Here is a 26233-nt window from a genome sequence, read left to right on the forward strand (position 1 = left end):
AATGTTTTATTGGAATAAAATACAAAACAGGCGATCGATCCCTACCGGCAGGGATGGGCAGCGGGAGCTGAGGGTTGTGTCCACGGTGGAGCCGGCAGACAGCCCCAGCCTGGCGTCCCGATGCCTTTAACAGAGGCACAGCTGTGGCAGACCGGGCAGAGAACAGATCCACCAAAAGAGACACACTGTAGAAAAAAAGCAAACAAGAAGACTCTTAAAGAAAGTGAAAACAAGGTGGAACACGCCCTTACAACCTGGTTTTTAAAAAAGGCCAGGAGGCACTTCTCTACCCAAAGAGTTGTGGGAGCGGGCTGTTCTCGAACCTTCCCAGGCTGCGGTCGAGAAAGGGGCGGCGTGAGATGCTTGAATCAACGAACCCCTCGTTACCAAACGAGCTCACTGGAGTGAAGGGCCTCCTCCCGTGTGCGTAACCTCTCCTACAGCCGCGCGTCCTCCTGCTCTTCGCTGCTCCGAAACGCCCTGGCGGGCAGCACGACTGTGCGGAAGTGCCGGCTGGCGCTCAAGGAGAGGCCTCTTCTGGCTGTGGTTCAGGAGTGGGTATGACCCAGCCCTCCCCTGCCCTCTGTCACGGATGTCGGAAAGGGCATGGCGTGGAAAGGCCGGGAGAGCAATAAAGACCCCATGCGTAGTGGCAAAACGGGGGTTAGCCGACGTCAGGTAGAAACCAACGCCCTCAGGCCGCGGAGGAGACGACCTGGTGCTAGGCATCCCAACCTGGAAATATATAGCCCCACACAAAGACACACCGGAAGGACAAGAAAAGCACAGGGAAACTAGGGACAGGACAGAGTAGGAGCGCCCTCTAGACGTGACCTCCTCCCCCTGCCCCCCCCCCCTCACTGCGACACTCTCTCCCAGCCTCTGCGCGGTTCCTGACTCTCCACCCCTGTCCGCTGCCGCTGGGGTCGTGTCCCCTGCCAGGCCCGTCACCCTGCTGTCTCCTTCCTGCCCGCGGATCACAGCACGCTGCTTCCCTGGGCTCGCTGGAGAGATGGGGAACTGGTCGGGGAGGGGTGGAGGGAAGCAGGCCAGGCCCTCGCAGCTCAGGCAGGTGCATCTTTTTCATCTTTCGCCATTTTCTTTCGTTTTCGATGCGTCTGCGTACACCCCTGCTACGCCATTTGTTATTACACTTCTTACAGCCTTACGGAACCAGGGCCTTCCGGATCAGCTTCCAATGTCGATCAACAAGCAAAAAACAACAACAAAATGACTTTGACACTGGCAAGGTTAGTAGGTCAGGAAGTTCAACGTCACCCAGGGAGCCGTCAGCCCGCTGCTTGCTACAGCCCCCTGTGGCTGTTTGTGGTATTGTCCCCAGGAGCGGGGTTCAGTGGGGTTCAGTGCGGGCTGTACAGGAGTGGGGTTCACTGCAGGCTGTACAGGAATGGGGTTCACTGCGGGCTATACAGGAGTGGGGTTCACTGTGGACTGTACAGGATTGGGGTTCACTGTGCACTGTACAGGAGTGGGGTTCAGTGTGGGCTGTACAGGAGCGGGGTTCACTGCAGCCTGTACAGGAATGGGGTTCACTGCGGGCTATACAGGAGTGGGGTTTACTGTGAACTATACAGGAGTGGGGTTCAGTGTGGGCTGTACAGGAGTGGAGTTCACTGTGGACTGTACAGGAGTTGGGTTCAGTGTGGGCTGCAAAGGAGTGGGGTTCACTACAGTCTGTACAGGAGTGGGGTTCAGTGCAGGCTGTACAGGAGTGGAGTTCACTGTGGACTGTACAGGAGTGGGGTTCAGTGCGGGCTGTACAGAAGTGGAGTTCACTGTGGGCTGTACAGGAGTGGGGTTCAGTGTGGGCTGTTCAGGAGTGGGGTTGAGTGCGGGCTGTATAGGAGTGGGGTTCAGTGTGGGCTGCACAGGAGTGGGGTTCACTACAGGCTGCACAGGAGTGGGGTTCACTGTGGGCTGTACAGGAGTGGGGTTCAGTGTTGGCTGTTCAGGAGTGGGGTTCAGTGCGGGCTGTACAGGAGTGGAGTTCACTGTGGGCTGTACAGGAGTGGGGTTCAGTGTGGGCTGTACAGGAGTGGAGTTCACTGTGGGCTGTACAGGAGTGGGGTTCAGTGCGGGCTGTACAGGAGTGGGGTTCAGTGCGGGCTGGTCACTCAGGGGACCAGGGTGGCGTGACAACGCCCCTCCCTCCCGCCGCTCCATGCTGCTCCCCTGCCAGGGGAGAAGCCTTGTTTTGAGTGTGCTGCCCCAGCCCCCAGGGCAAGAGCAGGCAGACTGCCCCTGAGTATTGACTGCAGACGCCTGTCTCGCCAGAACCAGGCACGGCAGGTGATCCAGCATTGTTTTCAGACAAGCCTCAGAAAACAACAGAAGAGCTTCTCCCTGCACAAAGGCCAATTTAAAAAGCTTAGCAGATTTTTTTAATAAGAACCAGCACTCCTGTGTTCTTCCTGGTGAGAGGCAAAGCAGATCGAGAGCAGTGCAATTAGTCGATATTCCTCTGTTTGCATCCACAACAGGAACACATGAAATACAACATTTCAGTTAAATAAGAATATTGAACAGCAACAAGATGAAGAATATTTATTTCTATAACATTCATTTAACACCATCAATTACTTAAGCTGTGAATGTAATTTAAAATACCATCGCAAATTAATTTAAAAAAATAAAATGCATAACAATGGATGCAGAACACGTTTCAAAACTGGACAGATGTCATGAGCATTAATCAAACTCATTTGACTCATCTGAAAACCATTGAAATTACACAATCATTATAGAATCCTACCAAATCAAAATGAACAAGTCGAATGAGATAGAGTTGTGCAAAACACCAAGCACAAAACAGAGTTAACACAAACACCAGTGTGTAGCAGGCTGGCTACGTGCACAGTACGGTGCCTGAGGCATATGGTCACGCAAAGCACCGATATTCATTCCAGAGATAGTTGCACTGTGTGAAACCTGGAAAACTCCACTATTTGTGAGGGCCTGTCTGTGTTAATGGGCCACAGCTCTGTGTTACTTGCTAAGCACAGAGCTGAAAACACCTTCCTCCTTGCCAGTTTCAGAGTAGGGTGCTCTCATTCCCTCTGACCAAGTAAGGCAAGGCCAGAGAGAGATCTGATTGACACTGTTTGTTTTGGCAGAGGATTAATACATTTTCTTTGTAAAAAAAAGAGCTATTGCCTTAAATGCATTAGGGCTGCTGAATGAACAGAAGACCTGACCAAACGATGAGATCAGCTGGAGAGAGCGTGCAGTGTGTGAGTCAGCCAGTCACTAGGTGTTAAACATGCCTGTCAGACCAGACTGATCGCAAACAGAACAAATGACATCCTGATGGAAAACAAATTGGAATGTAAACTAATGATGAGTGTAAAACAGCTTGGTAAAAGAAGAAGAATTTGCTCCCTCCTGCTGAACGACACACACAGAATCATCCAATCCCTACGAATTGTAATAACATGGGAAACTAGTGTGCAGATACACAGACTTCCAAAGGGAGCAAATGGTAGCAACACGATCTTGTCTTCTGTTTAACCACTGTGTCACGCCCTCTGCAGCCAGAGGGCACTCCTTCTCTGTCCTGTCCCTAGTTTCCGGTCTGCTGTCCTTCCTGTCCCTCTCTTTCCCTTGGGCTATATATTTCCGGGTCTTGCACTCTGTCCTCGCTCAGCATTGACGTTCGGATGTCCTGAGACCCGCCTAGCACCAGGGCGCCCCACGTCCGCTCCCTGAGGGCATAGGTTTCTATACGGCATTCCTGAACTCTTTGCACTACGAGCCCGGGCCTTTTTCCCGTCTCGCCGCTACGCATATGGGTCTTTTTCCGCTCTCCTGCTCCCCACGGTTAGTCCCTTTTGGACGTCCGTAACACACTGTTCATCCATCCATTTTCTAATTCTTCCCGTGCAGGGCTGCAGAGGAGCCGGAACCTATCCCAGCAAGCAGTGGGCACAAGGAAGGGTACGTCCCGGACAGGACTCCACACACAGACACGCACACACACACACTCTCACAGCAGGGTCAGTTTTCCCAGAAGCCTACCAGTATGTCTTTGGATGGTGGGAGAATATCGGAGCACCCGGAGGAAACCCACATGAACACAGGGGGAAACATGCAAACTCCACGCAGACAGTCCCCCAGTTCAAGAACTGAACCCGGGGCCCCAGCGCTGCTAGGCAGCACTGCCACCCTTAACCCCTACCCAAGCACCCCAAAAGTACATGAGCACCAACCTTGTATTCAGCGAATTTACACTTCGCCTCCTGCAGCTTGGAGATCATACTGATTGAATCTGATGGTGCTGTCCGACTTAATGGGACTAGAATTACAAAGGAAATGTTTACCATCATAATGCAATTTGCAACATATTCCTGCCTCTGTTATACAAGGTTAGCCTTCCAAGCCAATCAATACTGCTCGCTGGGAAACAGCGCCCACCTCTCCTCCACGCTCAACAGCATATATGGGCTGCAGGTTCCAGACTCAAATCGGGGGGCTACAGGTTTTCCCGTGTGCAGCGCCCGCCTGCTGGAGGGCAGAGGGGAGGCGGGGGGGGGAGGCCTGGCTGCAGGAGCGGCAGGAGCACCTTGGCGAGCAGGCGGTGCCTTGATGCATGTGTGTTTAATTGTAAAAGCAAACTCATTTGCGAGGAGGCCCGCGCAGATCGACTATGTGACAGCCGCCAGTCTCGGGCGGGACAGAGTCCCCGAGCTCCGCCGGCGAGGGCTCCCGGGAGGGGCTCCCGTGCCCCTCTCTCCCTCCCAGCAGGCCTCGCAGAACCGGCGTCTTTTTCTTGTTGTTGTTGTTGCTAGCGGTATTTTTTTAATTCACTCTTTTTTTTTTTCCATTTCGATTTTTTCCTAGTCTTCTTACGGATGACTTTTCTTCGATTTCTTCTCGGTGGAGAAAATGATTTTCGGTGTGGCCCCTTGCGGGCTGTGACCTCAATTGACCCTGGTGGCTACTGGATTCTCCTCATAGAAAGAATAGAATAAAAAAAAACAGACCGTGACGTAAGGATTATGTGCGTTTCCAGAAACATTTTCGTGTCGGGTGCCGGCGATCAGTCTTCTGACACGTTTTGCGAGGGATAGAAAGTAAATTCCGCGGGGATTATCTGCTTGCAGTGGGAGAAAGGGGGGAGTTTAACTTCTGATGTCCGACTCTAAAGGCCAGTTTTGATCCAGAGATTGCGCGACACCCCTAATAAGACGATGCTGTCTTAGTGTTTCCCCTTGAGCGGTTTACAGGGCTCCGCGGTGGGTCGGGGTCTATCCAGGGCAAGTAATGTCTCCTGTCTGTCTGGTGCATCCAGCTTCGTCACCTCGATTCCACACAGCGAGTTGGGGTTTTATTTGGGGGGTGCAGTCACTGCGATATCTGTGAGGCTCCCTAATCCTGTTAAACCTGCCCAGATCATTTATTTTGTTGTAGACGTTTGTAATATGTCTGTAGATTTTATTTTGTGTTTTGTTTCATGTGAATTCCATTATTTTATTTGTTTTGGCAACACTGATTGTACCCATCGGTCATGCTCATAAAGCACCTTGAATTGAATTAATCCCACTCTCTCTCTCTCTCTTTCCGGTCCGGCGTCCCCTGTTCACAGCTCTGAAGAGCCGCCTCGCTGGGCGCAGCTTTACGGCCCTTCCAAATGGCCCAGTTTTGTTGTTTTGTTTTGTTTTTTTTGCCGTCTTCCATTAACGCTACCATGGGGGACCGAGGGGAGACTGGCGGAGGTAGCTGTTGACTGTGCAGCAGGGATATCAGAGTGCGTTTGCGGTATTTCTACAACGTGCACACCAGCGCTTCACGGGCCCCTATCCTCCGTCTGCGACACATTTACTGCGTCACTTATCTCCTTGCTTCTTGCTCTTAGCTGTCGAGTCCCCGACTCTCCGGTCCTTGTCTATTTTATTAAAACTTTAAATCTCATGTTATCCTCCCTTGCCTTTTTTGTTGTTGTTGTTGTTGTTGTTGTTGTTGCTGCTGCTGTTGCGGGCACTACAAAAGCATGACAGCTGCTCGGTGCTCTTGCGGGAGAGCCCCGGTTGTGAGCCTGTTGACACTGAGACCTGGCGGGGGGAGAGTGCGTGGTCGGTAACGGACTCGGACAATACCGTTGGACAGACGCCCAACAAGTCGAAGCCGCTGTGCCCAAGGTGATAAGCCTGCCAGCGGTTATAAAGCAACTGGGATAAAACAACTTCCAGGGAAAATGTCGACAACATATATTCTTTAAACAAATGCTCATACTTCTTTGAAAGGTCAAGCCAATCAGAAATGACGCAGAGACAGCACAATTGTGCGTTGTATAACTCATAGCATCCCGTCTGGTCATAGGAGACGCTAGCTCTTCGGGAGACGAGGTAAAATATAGCGCACGGTTTAAGGACCGCTGAAAGACGGGTCTGGTAACCAGGCGTCGAACACGAGCAAGACTATCGCGGTGTGTCCCTTGAGTATTGAGTCTTCACGCCGTTCTCATCCTTCCTCCTTTTTTGGGGGGGAGGGGGGGGTCTTGGTGCTCGTCCTGTTTGTGGGGCGTCCTGAAGATCCCCACCGAGTCGCGAGGACCGGCGTGCTCGAGCGCTGAGGTGTGGGAGCGTTGCGCGTCGACAGCGCGGAAAGGCTGAAGCGTGCCTGTCACGCCACACGCCTGAGGACGATGAAAAGCTCCAGGTCACAGAATACACGCATCTTCCAACAGTTACAGAAGGCGCTGCGAGCGGGCTCAAGTGTTGACAGTTACGGCGGTGAGCTGTTGTGGGTGACATACCGGACCGCGTAGATATTGTTTTCTTTGCTTGCAGGCTCCAAATTGCAAACGCAGGCACTAGGCTGTGTGCTGTATGCGAGAGTGCGCATTTTGGAATCTTTGAGATAGGCTTTGGGTGGCAGGAAGGGCTGAAACTGCAACCTTTCACTGTCAGACAGAGACTCGGTCTCGAAATAAACAAAATAAGGCTCACCTATAAGGCTCTGCATGGCTTGGCACCTCAGTACCTGTCTGAACTATTATCGCCCTACTCCCCACCTCGCAACCTCCACTCTTCTAATTCTGCCCTCCTTACTGTCCCCCAAGCCCGTCTACATTGTATGGGTGACAGGCCCTTCTCCTGTTATGCCCCCAAGCTCTGGAACTCTCTCCCCAAGGATATCAGAGAGCCACCTTCTCTAAACTCCTTCAAATCCAGACTCAAAACCCTCCTCTTAAAGTAAAAAACCTTTACTTAACTGGCTCCATTCTTCACCCCTCTGCTTTTCTTAGTACCACCATCCACGGTCTCCTCTATATATTGTAATTGTGTTGTATCTTGTGTATTCTTCTTATTTATTGTTGTTGTCATCCTGTAAAGCGCTTTGAGAAGCCACCTTTAAAGGAGCTATATAAAATAAAGTTTATTATTATCATTATTATTATAAAATAAAGACCCTGGTGTGACACTTCCTCTCAGTGTCACTGCCGTGGAAACGGGCACTCTCCGCAGATGCCCAACCATACAGCCTCAGTGCACCTGCGATTACTGTGCACATGATATCCAAGACCCGAACAAGGAGACAATGTTTGTAAAAAGACAATACTGTGCTTTCTGGGCTCTGTGCAAGTAGCTGTGTGGACGCAAATGGCAGCAGGAAGCCCTCGGCAGGAAACACGAGGCTCACACGGTTGTGTGATAATGCCCATCTCCACGCTCTGCACAGCGCTGTCCCCAGCCGTGCGAGAGCTCGACAGCGCACTCGCGCCCAGAATTCCAGACGAGCCGCCTCTTCTGCGGTTCCTTTCAGAGGTCGGGTCCGGCGGTCCAGAGAGTCTTCACACACCAGGCTACCCGCCATGACTGCGGTCCCGATGGCCCCTGATTTCAGGACTCTGTTACCTGCCCCCCCCCCCCCACACACACACACACACACACTGGGCCCCCTCTGCGCGTGTGATATCCTTTCAGTGAATAAAAAACATCCCGAATACGAAGTGCCCTCGGCTGTCTGAAAACACTGCTCTAGTGACCAGCTGCGCCTCAAACCAGCGGATTCATTCTGATATTTTAATCTGAGTGTCAGCTTTGATTAACCTCGGCAAATGAGTCTAATTACCACAAATTACTGCAGACACAATAAGCTACTCTTAATTTAAAATTAAGCGCTGAGGAGACGCTTGCCAGCAGGCACGTCTCTGTTCTCTCCGGTTCTCTTGGTCATGAGTTTAGAGTCTTGCACCCCTGTAGCTCTTCCTGCACGGAAGGAGCCAGAAGCAAGATCGGCACACCTCTCTGAATAAGAGCCTTAGAGTAGCTACAGGCCAGAGGAGATCATTCAGACCAACAGGCGATTCCAGATTCCAAGTCAGGGTATCGGCTTCAACAACAGGGCTGGGTAGCTTGTTCCACTCTCCCACCACCCTCTGTGTAAAGACCTGCCTCCTGTCCTGACTGGAGGATCTCATCTGGCCATTTCTTGGAAGAAGCCAAGCTATTGGCTTCAACGGCATGGCCGGTCTGCCTGAGCCCTAATCCCTCAGCAGGACCTGACCGGCTCCCCCAAATGTGTGCCAACACCTGACAAGACGCGAGCACAAAGGAAAAATCTCAGAAGCAAATGGGGCGTCGAGCCCACTCCCCTCCCTCCTCTCCCTCCCCCCCCAAGGCTAAAACAAACTGGAGCACGTTTGCAGAAAGAGACACGGAGGGGACGCGTGGTGGGCGGGTGAGGGTGCCGATCAGAACAATCCCAGCGCTGGGTATTCTGGGAGCTCGGCCGGCTCTCCGAGCGAGCGTGGGCGATTCCTTTTTTTCATCCCCCCCCCCCCAAGTTTGGCTCAGAAACCCCTCATCCGTCCGCCGCCAGGACTGCTTTGAAGCCTTCAAGCCTTTGTAGTCGCGAGCCCTGCTGTGGCATCTGCTCGTGTCAAGGCTCCTAATCTGCGCTGGGCGATCTGACTGGAAAGGCAGCTCCGGAGGCAGTTCAGTCCCGAATTCGGACAAGGCCCCGGTACATCCCGGGCCTTTCCATGTGACTGAAAACTCCCGATTCTTTCGGAACGGGATTTGCCTGTTCTCTTGACCCAGGGTTCGACCTGGGAAAGAGAGGCGCTCGCACCTTCGTCATGCCTGCAAGATAACTCCAGACGACATCTGCTTTTCTTTTTGCACAGCAGACTGCAGGATGTTGCAGCCTTCCCTGGAAGTTTCTGTAGCTGGTTTGATCAAAGGCACAAGGAGGTCAAGTGACTGAGGAGAGCCAGGCCACACGATGAACATGTGATGTGCAGATTCCTGGACGGTCTATTTATTTAGCACACTGAACACATCTGTGCATCTGAGAGGCACATCTCTCCACAATACTTCCCTTTCATCTGATATCTGTAAGTGCTAAAAGGCCACCATCAAGCCTAAAGGATCTGCTGTTTGTCCAAATTCTATGCTCACCGAGGATCGGCAAAGAACTCAAGTTTTTCTTCACATTTTAAGATCGCGTTTTGATCGCAAAAGAAAAAGAGAATCAACAAAATACGTACAATACCTGCAGATAAGAAATGGGAGCTCACAGGAAAGAAGAATGGCACAGGTTCTGGAGACAAAAGAAAACGTTTGAGCGCATCGTCACAGATCCCCCACTGGCTAAATGTCACCAAGATGTGCTTTCTTACACTGAAGCGGAAGTCAAGTCTGCCGCAGGTAACATGGGCTCCAAGCTCTTAGGCCGCTGGCCGGGCTCCAGATCTCCAGGAAGATGGCTGTAGACTGAGTGCAGTACATGAGATAGAGATCAATGCCAGCTACCACTCCACAAGGCCCTGGAGACGACACGCTCACGAGCTCTTTGTCTTTTTTCTTCTTCTTAATTTCACATTGAATCTCACATGGTCCACAGAAGGACATGACATATCCCGGAAGTACAGGGCAGGGAGTGGACCGGACAGGACACACTGAGCAGGGGTTGGGATTGCTCCCTGGACAGGACACACACACAGGAATAACGTCGAGACACCCGTTAATGTAGCCAGCAGGCCTGGGGGAGGCTGGGCTCTCCTGGAGCCCCTCTGGCCAGACTGGGCCGTGCAGTGAGCTCTGGGCCCAGTGCTGCAGAACTGTCCCGCACAGGTGTGGCACACGGGACAGGCCCTGTGCAGGAGCGGCAGCCACAGGAGAGTTCACACAGCGCCCGTGCGCTGCCCACTCCTTCTCTACACGCCGATTCCTGTCAGCCAAACAGGTGAATCTGCCTTCGCGCTCATTGAGACCTCTCAGAAATACAAGCGGCAAATAAACATAATTACCGTTTCGAGCAAATATTTACTGTGAGGATGTACGCACAGGAATGGGAGCTGTCGGCGGGAAACCGGGGGAAATGATATATTACCATATATATAATTTATTCACTCCTGCTCTTTCATGTCAGAATTTTAACAGCCCTCCCCTCTCTTCTAGTGAAGGAGCCGCAGCGTTAATCAGGATCGATACCTGACAGCTGTCATGCTGTGTGCTGTTGCCATGGGTTACAGCAGGGCCACTCGGCAACCTCATCTTTAGAGGTCCCGTCCCTCTGTGGCTCAGGAGATCTCCTGCCCGCTGACCTCCCTCCCTCAGCGCTGGAGTCTGTGTCGGGGCTGGCCCCTTCTCGACCTCGCTGTTTCCCGGCACGCTCGTCAGGAAAGAGGCTTCCCCGCAAAACCCAGAACGCGCCCCAGAAGGCCATCCTTTTCACTTTTCAGAATTAAATACAGCCATTCGTACCTCTCCCTACTTTGCATTACGTTTTCGAGGATTTAAAATGCCTGTTCGTCACCTGTATGTCATCTTTTCCATTATGTATGACCCATCTCTATATCTCATCTGTATTGCTGTTAAATTGCTTTTCATATTCCCTGCTCCCCTGCATTGCCTCTAGGTACAGTTTATGGTGGTTTGTGGAAATATGTCTCCAATAATCACGATTCACTGCAGCCACTACATTAACATCACATTAACCTTTCAGAAACACACGGGGCAGCACACAGGACGGCCAAATGCAGGCGTTGATCTTTGATTTCTTTCTTGTGTAGTTGGTGTATTTTGCTCATTGTACAGGCTGTTCAGGTGGCCCTGTTTGACGTCTATTTCTGCTCTTTATTGTGTCTCTTTGGCAATGGGTGCACAAACACAGCATTAAAAATTCACCGCGCTTCCTGCTGGGAGCGAGCCGCTGTCTTTCTCCCCCCACAGCTTGTGGACAGAGCCTGCCTCGCCCGTCCCTGTCACCGTCGCCGCTTAAAAGATCCGCTCGTCACAGGAATGTCGCCCCAGGGGATCCCCGCTCCGCTAAGAACCGTCAATTATTTCCAGCTTTGATAAAGTCCCCGGAGTCAGCAAATATGCGAGCTTCTTCCATCTTTAAATCTGCGTTGTATAAACTGATGAGTATATTTTCATATCCGCTTACTGTGGCACAAAGTGAATCCCATCTTGAAGACGGGGTTCTGTCCTGTGTGCTCTGCGCTATTGCCCTTGCCCGGGCTGTGGAAGTGGCCTGTGTCAGGGCTGTAGGAGGACTCATAGATCAATGTGATGGGCTTGTGCTCGGAGGCTCTCAGTGTGGGAACAGGTATGGGGAGTCTATTGCGATGGCCCGCACTCTTCTCAGGAGAATGGGGTTTCAACTGGAGTGTCACACACCAAAAAGTGAAAACGTTTTAGAAATGAGCTAAAATGGTTCGTGCCCACCTATCTTAAAAAGATAAGATGGATACCCAGTCCCTGCTGGAGCAAAAGTGGCCCCTAAATGGTTTTTTTCTTCATGCTCCTGCGTGCAATTGCTGGTCCTGTGGCTGCTTTGTTCCAGAGTCCGTGGGGTGCTCTGTAAGAGTACTCTGAAGTCACAGGAAGACTCCAGCCCGACAGGAGGATCAGGCCACAGTCCAGGCCGTGCGTGATGTACTGAAAACTGCAGCTCAGCGCGCTCCATGCACCTCAGTGAAATGCTGACGCAGGAATTTGTTAAGCAGCTTGAAATTATTTATTCGGTTATATGTGATATTCCCTTGAAAAACATCTGAAGTTTGGGGATTAAGGGCGGGATTTGTGGATGTACATCTTGTCGAAGATACATTCTGATGCTGTCTCACCCAACGTGAATAGAATTTAGTGCAATTTAAATAATAAAATATAGCAAATCCGGTAAATAAGAGCTGTCGGAGTTGCTTTGGGATGGACTCCCATCGGGGCTGCCTGTCTGTTCATTTATAATTATCTGGTACTTATTTCTTGAAAAGCATATTTCTGAAATAAACTCTGCTGCGTGTCATTCAAGGAGCGAGTTAGAATTGCAGACACTTATGTTAAATACACTCACCTTGCCTTCTGGGTCTGAGAAAGGTAAAGATATTCTCCGTCTAACAGGGGAGGACCCCGTCAGTCACACAGAGGCACGCGGCTCCGCGCTGTGGAGTATCGCACCTCTCTCATGCCAGCCCTCACGCCTGCCCGTGTCTCCTGGCAGAGAGGAAGTGCCGGTGTGCCCAGACTCCCTAGGCTGGACGGAGACGCAGGCTGTGTGCGAGGCCGGAGGGGGGGGGGGCGGTGTAGTCTTTGATCAAGAGGGTGGATTAACGCAGAGTGGCAGTCCACCAGCACGGAGCTCAGCATGGCCAGGCTTCGGTTGCTGAAGAGCCACGGGGAGCTGGGGCTGACACACACACACACTGGCCTGCAGTCTCACACACCTGCAGAGACAGGAGAGCCTCTCCCCTCTCTTGGCCTGTCCTTATCTCTCTCTCTCTCTCCTCTCTCCCTCTCACTGACCCCACAGTGACCTCACCAGACCCCACCAGACTACGGCGTGGGATAGAAAATGCTGTGATTTCTGTTATACAAAGCCAAGAGCTGTGCTACCAGGGTGCAAAGCGTGTCCGACAGGCTCAGCACGAACGGGACTATGGATAACAGCATTATCGTTAAGAAATACAGTGATGATGATGATGATGACTTACCGGGATTTTGTTTCTAATGATGAGCGTAAGGGAACAGCACCAACGATGCGACAAGGGCACAGCACCCTTGCAGGGAAACTGTCCTGCATTCATGGCTGGGTCACAGTGCTGCGTGATTCCAGGTGCAGCTTCCCTGCTATCCGCTGACACCCAGCTGGGAATAACCCGGGATCTGCACGCCTATTCCTTGTGGGAATAGGTGTGGGGAAGACTGCCGCGGCCGAAGCACACACCTCCCCACCTCCGTCCTCACCCCAGGGTACCAATCAACCCCCTGCTCTGTGAAAGAGGGGCCGTGGACGGGTTCAAGACCCCTCAAACCTGAGGTCACGCGGACCTTACTGGAATTCTGGGCTTGTACAATCCTTGCCCCTAAATAAACGGTAAATAAACATTTTATATATATAATAAATCATTTTTTGTATAGTGCCTTTCAAAGTGGCTTCTCAAAGTGCTTTACAGAAATCAAAGAGAGACAGTGGTGGGAGCAGGTACAGTGAGGGTTTGGAATGCAGTAGGACAGCAGAGGGGCCCACACAGAACCCGTTACACGAAAGTCCTTCTGAAGAGGAAGGCTTCGAGTCTGGGTGTGAAATCACGCAGGGTGGGTGACTCTCTAATATCCTTAGGGATAGAATTCCAGGGCTTTGGGGGCGCAGCAGGAGGTGGCCCATGGAGTATAGACGGCCTAGTGAGGATCGGGAGACTCACGGAGCTCGGACTGAGGCTCCCAGGCTAAGAACAGCAGCGCTTGGTGTGCTGTCACGCCAGCGGTGCTCCCCGAACATCCGAGCGCTCGCCGTGCGTGTGAACCCCGCAGTCCGACCTGCCAGCCAGCCACGCGGAGAAGGATAATGAGATTATAGGTTTTGTGCAGCTCTTGTGGAGGAGAGGCTTATGTGAAAGAGCTAGCTGAGGCTAGTAAACATATTGAAATCCAGCAGCTTTACATTCAGTCCGATACGGATAACCTGGTCTCGCCCTCTCATCCTCTTTGCTTACTTATCTGAAGCTATCCCTCTCTGTGTCGAGAGAGATTTAAAAGTGTTATTATAGCCTAATTCAATCTCAGAATACACAGCACTACAAACACTGGCCTTTAAAAAAATTCTCTTGAATCCATGAATACTGTAGTTCCAAAAGCACAACGCTACACAAGATTAAAATTAGATCCTAAGCAAAAAAAAGCCTGCAGTGCTGTACAATTTTCACTGTTTTATTTCTTCAGGGTACAGACAGACTCAGTAGAATAATCTTTACATACAGATAGCTGGTTTTTCTGTCAAAGACCACAGGAAGGAGAAAATCTCCTTATTTTTTATCAATCGAGATAAATAAACTGAAATGCTGAGAGGTTTTCTGTTTTTGAACCCGACAAACTTAATATCACTGCATTTGGTTTTATGACAACTGATAAATAAAGATCTATAGTAAGCAAATGCTAGTATAATACTTCATTGAACTTTATTACATCAACACTGCTGTGGGCCTATTTTCTTTATCTAAATTTGTGTCTTAAGTAATTCCTGAAGCTCGGGAATGTTCAGTGAATGACATCTCAACGTCTTTCAGAGCCTGACTGTAATCTATACAGACACATCATTTCCACCGCGGTGCTCCAGTCCAGCTTAACTGGGACAATTCCCACTTGTGATATAATTTTGTTTTTACCTCAGCGTGACTTTCAGAATCGAATGCCTCTTCATCTGCTGGGAGAGTGTAAACAGTGACTCAATCTCACTGGTAACCTGGTGCTGAAATGCTTGCATGAGAGACAGACCCACACTGACGTGGCTTAAATCAGCCTGCCAGTAAAACTCACTTTGTAACTGACATACGGGGGTTTGGTTGTATTTTCTATCTTAAATAGAAAGTCGCAATTCAGAATAAGGCCCTGACACAAAACAATTTTAAAAAAGTGCTTTCCAAATTGAAAAATAAACGGTCTACTGCTGGTAACATGATGGTTACCATGACCTTCTTCAATGGACCATCTCCATCGTCAGAGAACTCTCTCCATCCTTGATAGGTCTTGTCCATTGTCAGTGGGCTCTCTCTGTCGTCAGAAGGGATTAACTACCTGCTCTCTGGTCCAACATTCTGAGCAGGATGAGGTGGGTGGAGGTTTGAAACTGAACAGTCAGATCTTGCACACCACACATGACTTAAAAAGGCTAACTTTGTGTATAGATGAGTTACTGTTATTATTGAAATTACATTGCAGACAAGGGCCTCTTTAATAGCCCTGTACAAGACAGTTAGAGATCTATCATCTGTGGGCTCTCTCCATCATTGCTGGTCTCTCCATCGTTAGTGGACTCTCCCCATCGTCGGTGGGCTCTCTCCATCATCAGTGGATCGCGACTGGGGAAGTATTTCTGTTTCGTGCTGGAGGAACCTTCAGCAGGCCTCCTGTCGGCACGAGTGCGCGATGGGTGACTGAGGCAGTCACACGTTCAGCGCGCTCTGTGGCACACGTTCACTGTGAGCTCTGTAGCACACGTTCACTGCGAGCTCTGTAGCACACGTTCACTGCGAGCTCTGTAGCACACGTTCACTGCGAGCTCTGTGGCACACGTTCAGCGCGCTCTGTGGCACACGTTCACTGCGAGCTCTGCACGCCCTACTTCTCCTTGCAGATCGGCCTGTACAAATCAGTACAGGAGGTTACCTTTAACAGCCAGTCTGTCGGCCAGTCACCCGCTGGGGCAGTCCTCTGGCTGAGCCTTTACGTACGGCCTCTGCATAGAGCTCCCGCTCAGCAGAGACCTTGAGACTGGAATATTTCGGCCACCTATAAAATCCACTCTAGAGCTCAGCAATAACCATCCTTAGATAGGATGCTGAACCACTTGCTGCTTGCCTTTGCTGTCCAACTGAGTACCACAGAGCACATATACAGTACAGCATCACTGAGACAAGAACTGGAGAAATGTTGCAAATGAGATATGAGCAAGTCACCGACTAAAATGTGAGTAGTTCATTCCAGACCCCCGAGACTTATTGCAAGAAGTGCACTGCATCTCCATTTTGTTCAGATTTGAAGGCAGTTCCACACTTATTTTCTGTCACGTTGACTGCTGAGCCTAAAGTCGCCCTTCAGGTGAGCTACGGTACGCCAGCATCATTTGTTACTGACGAGACTGAAACTGAATCCTGTGTTTGCTCCTCTTCAGGACTGAACAGATGAAGCTGCTTTAAATATAAAAAATAGTACCAGTACGCTTGTGGCTCTGATAAGCTCCAGATAGGAGCTGCTTCTTTACGCACAGGGTTGTGGGGGTGTGGAGCAAGCTGCTGCTGCACGTTATTGAAGACCATACCCTAACGTCTTTCAGGAAAGGACTAGATGAGAGCCTTGGATTTCCTGTATGCACTCAGGATCATACACATTTTAATAGCCTCTAACCACGACACACATAGTGAGATTTGGGGGCCTGCATCCTTATGATGTGCAATTCTTTAGGAGTTGAAGTTAGTTGCTTACATTGAAGAAAAGAATATGCAGGATATTTGTGCAGGACCCCTTTTTAGCAAAGACATGGACTTCTCTAACAGCTCTTCCTCCACTCCTAGGGTGATTCATACAGTATGTACAGCAGTGGAAGGCCCCAGAGACTGCTCCACACATCAGCTAACATGCCGCCTAGGTGACAGCGGTGATCCCTTATCGGGAAGCTCCAGCCTTAAAACTAGATGGTTGCAGGTTCAAATCCAGAGTGGGGCAGAGCTGTCGTGCCCTTGAATAAGACACCTCGGCCAGACTGCTCCAGTGAAAAGCTGTGCTCCGTCAATGAGCGCAAATTCAATTGCCTTTTCACAGCAGCAATTAACCGAGCGTGAACACGGCGATTTTGTGCAAGGGCCAGGGTGCAGGGACTCAGTAACTTGGGAAGTGCAAACACATCTCAAACCACTTATGTGTCCCCCCCCCCCAAAAAAAAACAACACATCATCACCTCTCTATCGGCCAGTCGTGAGAAACGCAGTGCTCAACGGTGAGACACACCCGCGGGCTCAGACAGAAACCACTTTGCTTACGCCAAGGGCGGTGGGAGTGTGGAACAAGCTAGCTTACGTCAGCTTGTCAAAGCTGGTGCCCCAGCTTCTTACAAGAGACAGCTGGATGAGACCAGTTACTGGCCACTCGAGGAGCCAACGGGCTGCACAGCCTCCTCTCATTTCCAGCCTTAACCATCTTTAAAACCTTTACTTAAACAGATTTATTAACTTTGCCTCTGCTGTGTTTATTAGCGGCTTCACGCTACAACAATCAAAGTAAGGAGCATTTTTGGCACTCTGGAAGTTGTGTCGTACTGACTGAATAAAAGTGTCCTTCAAAAGGCCATTGTGGGATAAACAGCAGGAGAAGCTCACGCCGCTGTTTCCACAATACGGGTGCCGTTTGCTACGCCGAGGGCAGGCTGCGGGATCCCGTGGGAGGGGCTACTAATGAGCGACCAGCCTCTTGCCACAGCTGCCCATGTCCACTCCGGGGACGCACGGCGACTCGCTGCCGGCCACGGCCGGCGTTTCCCACGGACGGGCCTGCTTTCCTCGCGTCGCGCGCCGGCTCCAATCGTGAACTCCGCGGTGCGAGGGGGAGAGAGGAGTTCAAACTTGTGTTCGCCCATCTTTTGGAGTTTCCACTAACCGAGACTCCTGTTGCTCTCCTCCTTTCCCACGAACTCGCTTTCTCAGTGTGCGAGCGAGCGCCGCTTCGGCGCTTATAAACCCCTCTAAAAATAGCTCGCCTTTCACTGCCATGTATGGCACGACTGACAGCCGGCGTCGGCCAATCACAGGGCCCGGTCCTCGTCTGGCTCCTCCCAGACGTCCTGTTTGCACCGCCCTCATTGGTCGCCAGTGAGATCATCAACCCTATTTACCATATATGGTCACGCACTGAGCTGATTGACAGCCGAGCCAGCCGCCCGCCCCCCTCTTCCCTCCCTCCCAGTCCGCTGGCTTTGCTGCGCTCAGTAGAGTGCTACTTTGCTTGCTGAAGCAGAGCAGAGGGGAAAAAAAAAAATGCAACCTGGAATTTTAAAGAGCAAAGATTGCAATCTGGCAATGCGGAAATAGATGGACGTTTCATGTCACCGAGCTTGTATCCCTCTCCTGGACTGAAGACCCAGAGCGATCAGACCAGAGACGGGAACTGCATTTTAGGGACACTGGCTGTCTTGTGATTGTTTTCCACTCTTCACTTCGAGCTCATTATCTGTTTGTTTTGGTACATCTATGCTTCCTTTCTGGTGGACAGCGCTCACGGCTCTGAAGACTCTCCATTGTTTGCCTCGACCATCACTCACACTTTGAAAGACGAGTGTGTTTTTTTTATCTCTCTCTCTCTTTTATTTTTATTTTTTTTTCTGGTGCGTGCGTGGATCAAAGTCGTTTTTTCCTCTTTTTTTTTCCCCCCCCTGTGCCGTACCCTGAGCATCAACATGGACGTATTGGCGAATTACAGTATTTTTCAGGAACTGCAGCTCGTTCACGACACCGGCTACTTCTCCGCGATGCCTTCGCTAGAGGAGAACTGGCAGCAGGTGACCAGCCCCTCTCTTTTCTTTACGTTACTGTAACTGTTACTGGAGTCGTTAGATGAGCGCTAGCTCAGTGCCGGGCTGCGGGGAAACCGCTCGGCGGTGCCTGTCGTTCGCCCCGGCCAGATAAAAAGCGATCATCGCCCCCCGGTTTCAGCGCTGGTCCCCAGCCCGGCGCGCTGCGATGCTGCGAGCAGCTGAGCAGAGTGGCGCTCTGTCTCTCCCGTCTCTTTGCTGCCGTTTCCGTACGTGTTTATTCCAGACAAAAGCCCAAAGTTACAGATTGTCAGAGACGCTCGGTTCACTGGTGTTCCTGTGCTGGCGGTGCGTGTTGTTGTTGGGTTGGTTTTTTTAACTTAGGCACGGGGGGGGGGGGGGGATCTGTCAGCCGTTCTCTGGCAGGGAGGGGGGGGTCTACAGTCACAACAGTGAAATGAAATGTCCAGACTCTCAATGCTCCTGGTGATCATTACACAATTGTGTGGTGTGGTTGGGGTTTTTTTTTTTAGAGAATGTCAGTACGTTGAAACAATACGCGCGCAGGGGGCTGAAATCTGGAGATGTCGCTGGAAGTCCGTTACAGACCGTCTCATCGCTTCTGCGCGTTTCTTGGCTTATCGGTTTGGCGCTTTTCAGAAACGGGGTAGTGTCGCGGCGTGTGTCAAATCCGCGCAGCTTTTTTTTTTAAAAAAAAAGACTGAGGTGGTGGTGGTGGTGGGGTCAGGTTAAGAGGTTGGGGTTCCGTGTCGCACGTCAACCAGCCGCAGAGCCCGGCGGGGCTGAAACTGTGACCCAGACTCCGGTGGGACAGACGCCTCTCCGCGTTTGGATGCCCCGTCAGTAATACAGGCTCCCCGTCCCTGGCAGCATCTCTCTGAACGACCCGGACCCGCGTGTCCGTGTGTCCGTGTCTGTGTGTGTGTGGATGAGCGTGTTTTCGGGAGGCGCTGTGCGCCGGTGCTCCGCGCGCCTGCCACCTGTGCTCCGCGTGCGCTCCTGCGTGTGCCGGTTTAGCTCGAGCGCATCCCGGCCCCCAAAAAAATTGATGACAAAAACAGAAACGGGACGATTCTCTGTTCAGAGTTTGCTCGCTGTGGCGCAGGGTCCAACCTGAACGGCATGTGTTAGAAAGTTGTGTTCTCCTCAGAGGGGGTATTCTCTGCAGAATTCCCGTTTGTTTGTGAAAAAATCTTAAATCTTTTTGACCCGGGAAAGAGGATGTGCGAGGATCGATTTCTTCCATGACAGCACTGTCTGTGTGAGGTGGCCGTGCCGGCTCTGGTGTGCGGAGGCCGTGCCGGACCTCAGCGGGGGTTGTGTCTGAATGGCGTCCACGCCAGGGTCAGGACGGTGCGGCCGGTGTTGGTGCCGGCGGAGGCTGCGCCGGTCCGGTCGCGGAGCTCCCAGATATCTTACTGCTCCACGTGTTGCTTTTATTTTTATTAAAAAAAAAACCTTCAGATGCCTTTTTTTAAAAGCAGAATTTAAAAAAATTCTGCAAAAATAAATCGCAAGTTCCGCTGGCCGTTTGAGACGACACTATCGTCCCATCTTGGACCGGGTTCGAACGTGTGCGAGCACCCCTTTGTCTCGGGGTCCCCCACAGAAGAGACCCAGCCCACGTTACAGAACTGCGTTACAGCCGCCAGCCTTGACCAGCCTTGACCACAGCCTCTGAGGCCGTTGCCGGGATGAGAAGGCGACTTCATTTGTTTATTTATTTTTTTTATAATTAAAAACCCTTATAAGGTCCATAAAACTGTTCAAAGCTGTCGCGTCTGTCGGGTTTTGCGTTGCGTGTGCGATGCAGCACGTGGAGCGAGCTCATGGAGGGGCCGGCGTTAACAGTTCATACAGTCCGTACACGATGCTCGTTTCACAGACGGCGAGGAGGACGCGTCCATCACTCCACGGCCCCCGGGCGGCTGCAGGAACGGGGGTGTCGGGTTGGAGGCATTTCGCCAATAAAACCAGGCGCGTGGAGCCGTCCCAGTGGGCCGGCCCGTGATAAAGTCTTTAAGACTGACAGGGGGCCCGTCCGCTGCGGGACAGAGACTGCGCCTCGGCATCCGACCTGCCCGTCCAGTCTGCGGCTGCCAGCCCCGTGTTAAGAGACTGGAGCAGCAAAAATAAATTTTAAAAGTCACTCATGGGGGGGATGAGAGTCGAGTGGCCTAATTTGTCGGCACGCCGCGTGACTCTCTCTCTCTAGGTGACGAGGGGTGAAGGCGAGAGCCCAGCAGGTTTTCATACTGTCCGAGGACCGTCCACCCTGGCCATCGGCCCTCCTGTACTGGTCTCTCATTTCCTCCCAGTTTCCTGCCCGACCCGCGCCTGGGTAGCGGGGAGGAGGAAAATGGGTCATCTCGTTGTCCCTTTGACTCCGCCGCACGCTCGAAACCCGTCTCCTGGTCTCCAGCGCTGCAGCGCGGTTTTTCTTTTTCATCCCTGATCTGGACATCCCTGACGTGTTCGCGGACCGCGTGCTCTTTCCAATCGATTGCTGCTCTGGTCGATTTCTCCCCCCCCCCCCCCCCCACCTCACGTTCCGGTTGGCAGCTGACTGCGCGCGGTCCTTTCCCTGTGTATATCCTTACCGCGCACGCAGGAGGGAGACAGCGGGGTGCCGCGGGGTGTCCGAGGCGGTTCTGCGGTCCGGCCCGGGTTACGTCAGCGGGCTTGCGTTTTGGGCTTTAAAGGGCCGCGGTGTGCTGTGGGTCACGGCGCAGGTCGCCGCAGACCCCCCCCCCCGGCCGCTAGTACCGTGCGGGGTCAACTAATGTGAGGAAACCGGCAAAAGCCGACGTCTCTCTCTGGACTCTCGTCCCCTTCATGAGTTTGGGGGGACCTGAAGGTGCTGTCGGTGCTGGAGAGGCCTGCTCCTTGCTGGGAGTGTGTCTCTGGAATGCGTATCCGCAGTACCGCAGGCCAAGAGAGAGACTGCGTCGTCAGTTCCCTGTTCCCTGAGGCTCTGGTTTGTTAGTGTACCACTGTTTACGCAGTTTAGACAAAAGGAGGACCTAGAGGCCCAGATATCTTCTCTGTGAAATGTAAGTACCTCTCTGGAAGGCAGCTCACCTTCTTCCTCGCGGGTACAGGCGATGTGCTGCAGACAGAGAGCTGGGCGCAGTTCTCACTTGGTGTGGTTTTACATTGAAGAGGTGCAGGTGCTGAGCTGTCGGTCAGGAATCAGTCTGGGGAGGGCAGGGTGATTTACCTGGCGTCCCGGGACAGCGCCGTCGGGTTTGGGTGGAAGGAGCAGGAGCCGGGTTTTTTGTGAGCCGGACTGTGCAGAACCGGGGTTTCGTGGCCCAGCTGTGGCTTTTTAGGGGTGCCTCGTTGAGGCTCGCGGGGAGCTGGTCAGCGATGGGGTTGAATCCCCCACACCCCGCCAGCTTGCTCTGCACCCCTGGGATCCCCCACTGCTGCTGGTGCCCCGGCCTGCCCCCCCTGCTGGGGTCACGCGCCCGCCCCCGGAGTTGGGCCAGTGGGGCGTGGGGTCGGAGGTCGTTGAAACGTGTGTGCGCGCCCTGAATCTCCTGCTCTCCCCCCAGAGCCTTAAAATCCTGGAACCCGGAAGTTGCTGCAGTGTTTTGGCTGTGAGTGAATGGTCACAGAGCCGTTGTCATCCTCAGCGCCCCCCCTTCTGAAGAAGGGGGGGGGGGGTGCGCTCCAGTGAGTGGGCAGAACTCAGGCCGCAGGTCCTGGGAGATCTTCTCTGTTTCGGGCCAGCCTTCGCCGCTGCCCGCAGGAGAGCGCTGCTCCGTGCGACATGCTCTGCGGAGGATGATTGTCGCCGCGACTCTCTGACACTGTGCGTGGACCCCCCCCCGCTCGCTCCCGGGCTGCAGCCCCCTCCCGCCGGCCCGGAGCCCCGGAGCACGGCGCTCATGGGGCTGAGGGCACCCCGCTCGGGCTCCTCCCCGGAGTGTGCAGCCCGACGTGCTCTCCCGGGCCATGCGCGGTGCAGTTCCTCTTGGTTCCTATTATCGCGCGGGACCTGACCTTTTCGCCTTGTCGGATTTCCGGGGGCTGCCGCTAACAGGTCCCGCGTCTCCCTGCCGTATTAAAATGAGCAAGGCCGCACACGCTGCAGAGCCACCCGTCCTGACCAGCCAGCCGGAATCACGAGCCACCCCACCCGAGCGTCTGCCTCGGGCCCTGCCGGGCTAGCAGGGAGTGCTCCGGGGAGCTGGGTTCGAGTAACGGTTACTGATGGGAGAGGTTTGTGCTTGTGTCTTGTGTCTTTTTAAACCCAACAATTACGGTAATGCTAAAAACTGCCGATGGGGGCGCTCCTCCGCGCCAGAGGCACATCCCCGGAGCACGTCTTGGCTCTGCAGCAGCAGTGTTTCCACGGGCACCGCGGGGAATTAAATATGTCCTGGAGGGCTCTGGCCACATCGAGCCTCCTTGGTGAGGAGATGCACACTGCTGCACTCCCTCCACAGCGTCTCCCCACCCGCTAACTCTGCACCCTGGACGACGGAGCACGTGGCGCGCAGGCCTTGCGTGTCTCCTCTTGGACGAGGGCGAGAGGGATTCTCACTGCGTATCGTGACGCGCTGGCACCGCCGCGTTAGCCGCGCCGGAGCATCCGCGATAGACGCGTTGCGGGAGTTCTCGTGAAACTGGGGCGGCCTGACTGACAGAACGTGGTCAGCATGTGGAGAGCGGGGGCGCAGTTTGTAACGCAGGCGACCTGAGTGTTCCTTAACCTCTGATCAGCTGGGGTGGGCTGTTGTGGGATGTGCAAGGGGTCACGGGTTAGACGGTGTTTGCCAGGCACAGCACTGGTCATGAGTACACCTCAGTCAGTCACCGTAGGAGGTATTCACAAGTAATGCTGTAGCACTGCGTACCTTTTCCTGCGCTGTCTTGCTGGATTCGAACCTGGGTTTGTAGGTTTGTATATCCCTGAAGGGCTACCGGATGAGCTTAGATTGAAGGAAATCGGGTCTCTGAGTCTTTTGGGAAAAGGAGCCAAAAAATGTTGGACAGGGAGGGGAGAGCCCATCCTCACGACCGAGGGGTTGCGCTGTGTTTTGAATTCCCAGGGAAAATCCTGCTGGGTGCCCCGTGCCACATAGCAGGGATTAGCGTTAGGGTTGCTGGGCTTCCAAAAATAGAGCGTCCTCTGACACGTGCCTTCAAAATCTTCAGGGTTCAGGGTCTGCAGAGTCCACAGCGAGACAGCAGCCAGAGGGCACAGCAGGCACTACGGGAGAATGCACTTAAACTCGAGAACAGGAGGCACGTCTTCACACAGAGGGGAACACAGAGGTGTTGAAGCCAATACCCAGAGATGTCTGGATGAGATCAATTAGCTGATAACGAATAACTACCAAGCTCTCCACCAAATGGGCTGAATAGCCTCCAGTGATTTGTGATGTAACAAGTAGGTACTGATCGCCTATGCCAGCGACCGTCTTTGTAACGCTGGGCATAGTGGTGTCATCAGGGCTGGAGGCAGGTGGAAGGACCCCAGGCCTGTCACTGGCTTAGCTTTCTGAAAGATCAAGCTCCGAGTCTGGTTGAAAGCAGCAGAACACTTGCTTGAAAGCCACAAAACATTTTTAAATCTTTCAAATGACTTCATCCCCAGACAGTAATTCACAGTTTCTGGAATTAACCCACGGCGGTTTTCCTTCCAGCACCTGTATTTCTTTTGGGTTTTTTTTCCAGTTTTGTCGCTCTCATATAAAAAAAAAAGGACTTAGCAGCCTGCCAGATCAGAGGTCCCTCCTGCAACGTTTGTAGAGCAGTTTCATGAATAATAGATTTCGGTATCATCATTATTTTTAGTAGCTTAAGGAGACATTCCTGGAAGAGCTCCTGAATGGGGGCTCTGTGTGCAGGTTCCTGCTGTGTGCTGAACTGAAGGGCGTCTCCGTGTGGGTTAGCTCATCTTTATGGATCAGCTCCCCAGCTCCACACACCGGAGGGGGAAATGGAGCTCCCATACTGAATGTGTGCTCCAGCATAAGGCCGATTAAATGGTATGAAAATCCGTGGCTTCTATCGAAAACCACTGTTATAGGACTTCAGAAGCTTAGAGGGAGTGTGTAATTTTTCCTTTATTAGATACCGTACATAACCTTCACACAGGTCCATCTGGGTTTCATTCTTAGCTGCACTTAGCACTTAGCTTTCATTCTTAGGCGGTGCGGTGGCTCTGTGGCTCAAGATCTGCGCTTGTGGCTGAGAGGTTGCCGGTTCGTATCCCACGGCCGGCAGAGGAATCCTACTCCGTTGGGCCCCTGAGCAAGGCCCTGAACCCCAGCTGCTCCAGGGGCGCCGTATAGATGGCTGACCCTGCGCTCTGACCCCCAGCTTCTCTCCCTGTCTGTGTGTCTCATGGAGAGCAAGCTGGGGTCTGCAAAAAGACACATTCCTAATGCAAGACATTGTATATGGCCGATAACGTGATCTGACAATCATAGGAGTGCTGTTTGGGTTACAGAAGGAGGGGCAGGCGTTATCGTCTGAAACAGAGGGGTGCCCCAGAGTCATCCCCGGCCGGAGAGGCTGTGACGCGGCTGTGGGAGGCCGGGAGGCGGAGAGGCTGTTGTGTGGTTGGTCGGGTGGAAGTTTCCTCATTAGGGAAGAAAGCAATGAGAAGCTGAGTGTGGGAGAGGTACAGCAGCCTGGTGATCAGGTGTGAGGTCATGCCGCCTGGCATGAGCTGACTTAGGCCACGGTTATTTTTACTTTGTCGCTCCGACTCCACTGGCTGCAGTGCCGGAAAATAAGGGTTGCTTGTGATGACCCTGCTTCTTAGCAACAGGAGTTGCCAGGGATACTTGGTTATGTAGAAGCATGCTCAGCTCGGTGCTCAGTGCTCAGTACTCAGTTCCGGGCGGGACTAGTCATGGTGATAAGTGGTGTGTTTTGGTATGAGTCACAGTGCCAGAGATGTCGGGCAGAAAGGGGAATGCCGCGGGACTGGCGCTGTAGTTCTGGGAGTTTTCCCAGGTGGAATACCCGGGTCCTTTCCTGTGCTCCTGCAGCAGAGGTGACAGACAGACGGCACGCTGAGGTCCGATCTGTCAGTCCAGCCCGAGGCGCCATTCAGACAACAGCGAGAGATGATGGGATGGGCCACATGTATCTAGTGTCTGCTCGGACGACGGCCAGCGATTTATTTCCTCCTCTGAAACGGCACTGCGTGCACCTCGGGCACACTGCAGATGCCCTGCTGAAAGCACAGATCAGATTTGTGGTCACAAAGCAGTGACACCACGGTTCAGGAGAAGGTGAAATTGTGCTGCGCTGTGATGAAGCTCTGTCAGAACTGAAGGAGCAGTAGTTTCTAAATGCCACACGTTTTATTCATCAGACATTACGCTGTGCTTCCTGACTAGAGCCATGTGCTCGGTATATGCAGCTCATATGCAAACCCAGCACTATTTGCATATGCTTTCTGTAGTCTTGACGCTGTCCTTGTGCCCTGGCCCTCATCCAGCCTCGCACTGTCAGAGTGTTTGCATATTTCCTCTGCCAGCGATCCTGCCTTTCAGCGCGTTGCGTGCCAGCGCAGCTCTGTGCTTGCTGAGGACCAGGTTAATCCAGGGTGAAGACGTGAAATGAGAATGCGCAACTGGAACGATTCGGATTCCATTGTCTGCGGGGGGGGGGGGGAGAGAGAGATGGGAACAGCATCCTCTGTCTTCTGCCCCAGGAAGCTTCTTCTGCACCTCGGGGTGCAGCTGGGGCCGTGACG

At 52.6% G+C, this 26233-nt stretch overlaps 1 protein-coding gene across 1 annotated transcript in view; it reads left to right on the forward strand.

Moving 5' to 3' along the window:
• Positions 1 to 17904: 17904 nt before the first annotated feature.
• The window catches only part of klf7b (Kruppel like factor 7b), a 36610-nt gene continuing 28281 nt past the window's right edge, over positions 17905 to 26233 (forward strand). The window contains exon 1 of the mRNA XM_088931118.1: positions 17905 to 18513. Coding sequence (XP_088787244.1) covers positions 18412 to 18513 — 102 coding nt within the window. The 5' untranslated portion in view covers positions 17905 to 18411. The remainder of the gene's footprint in view (positions 18514 to 26233) is intronic.

Source organism: Atractosteus spatula, chromosome 13 (genome assembly GCF_055471065.1).
Source record: "Atractosteus spatula isolate fAtrSpa1 chromosome 13, fAtrSpa1.hap1, whole genome shotgun sequence".
NCBI lineage: Eukaryota > Metazoa > Chordata > Actinopteri > Semionotiformes > Lepisosteidae > Atractosteus > Atractosteus spatula.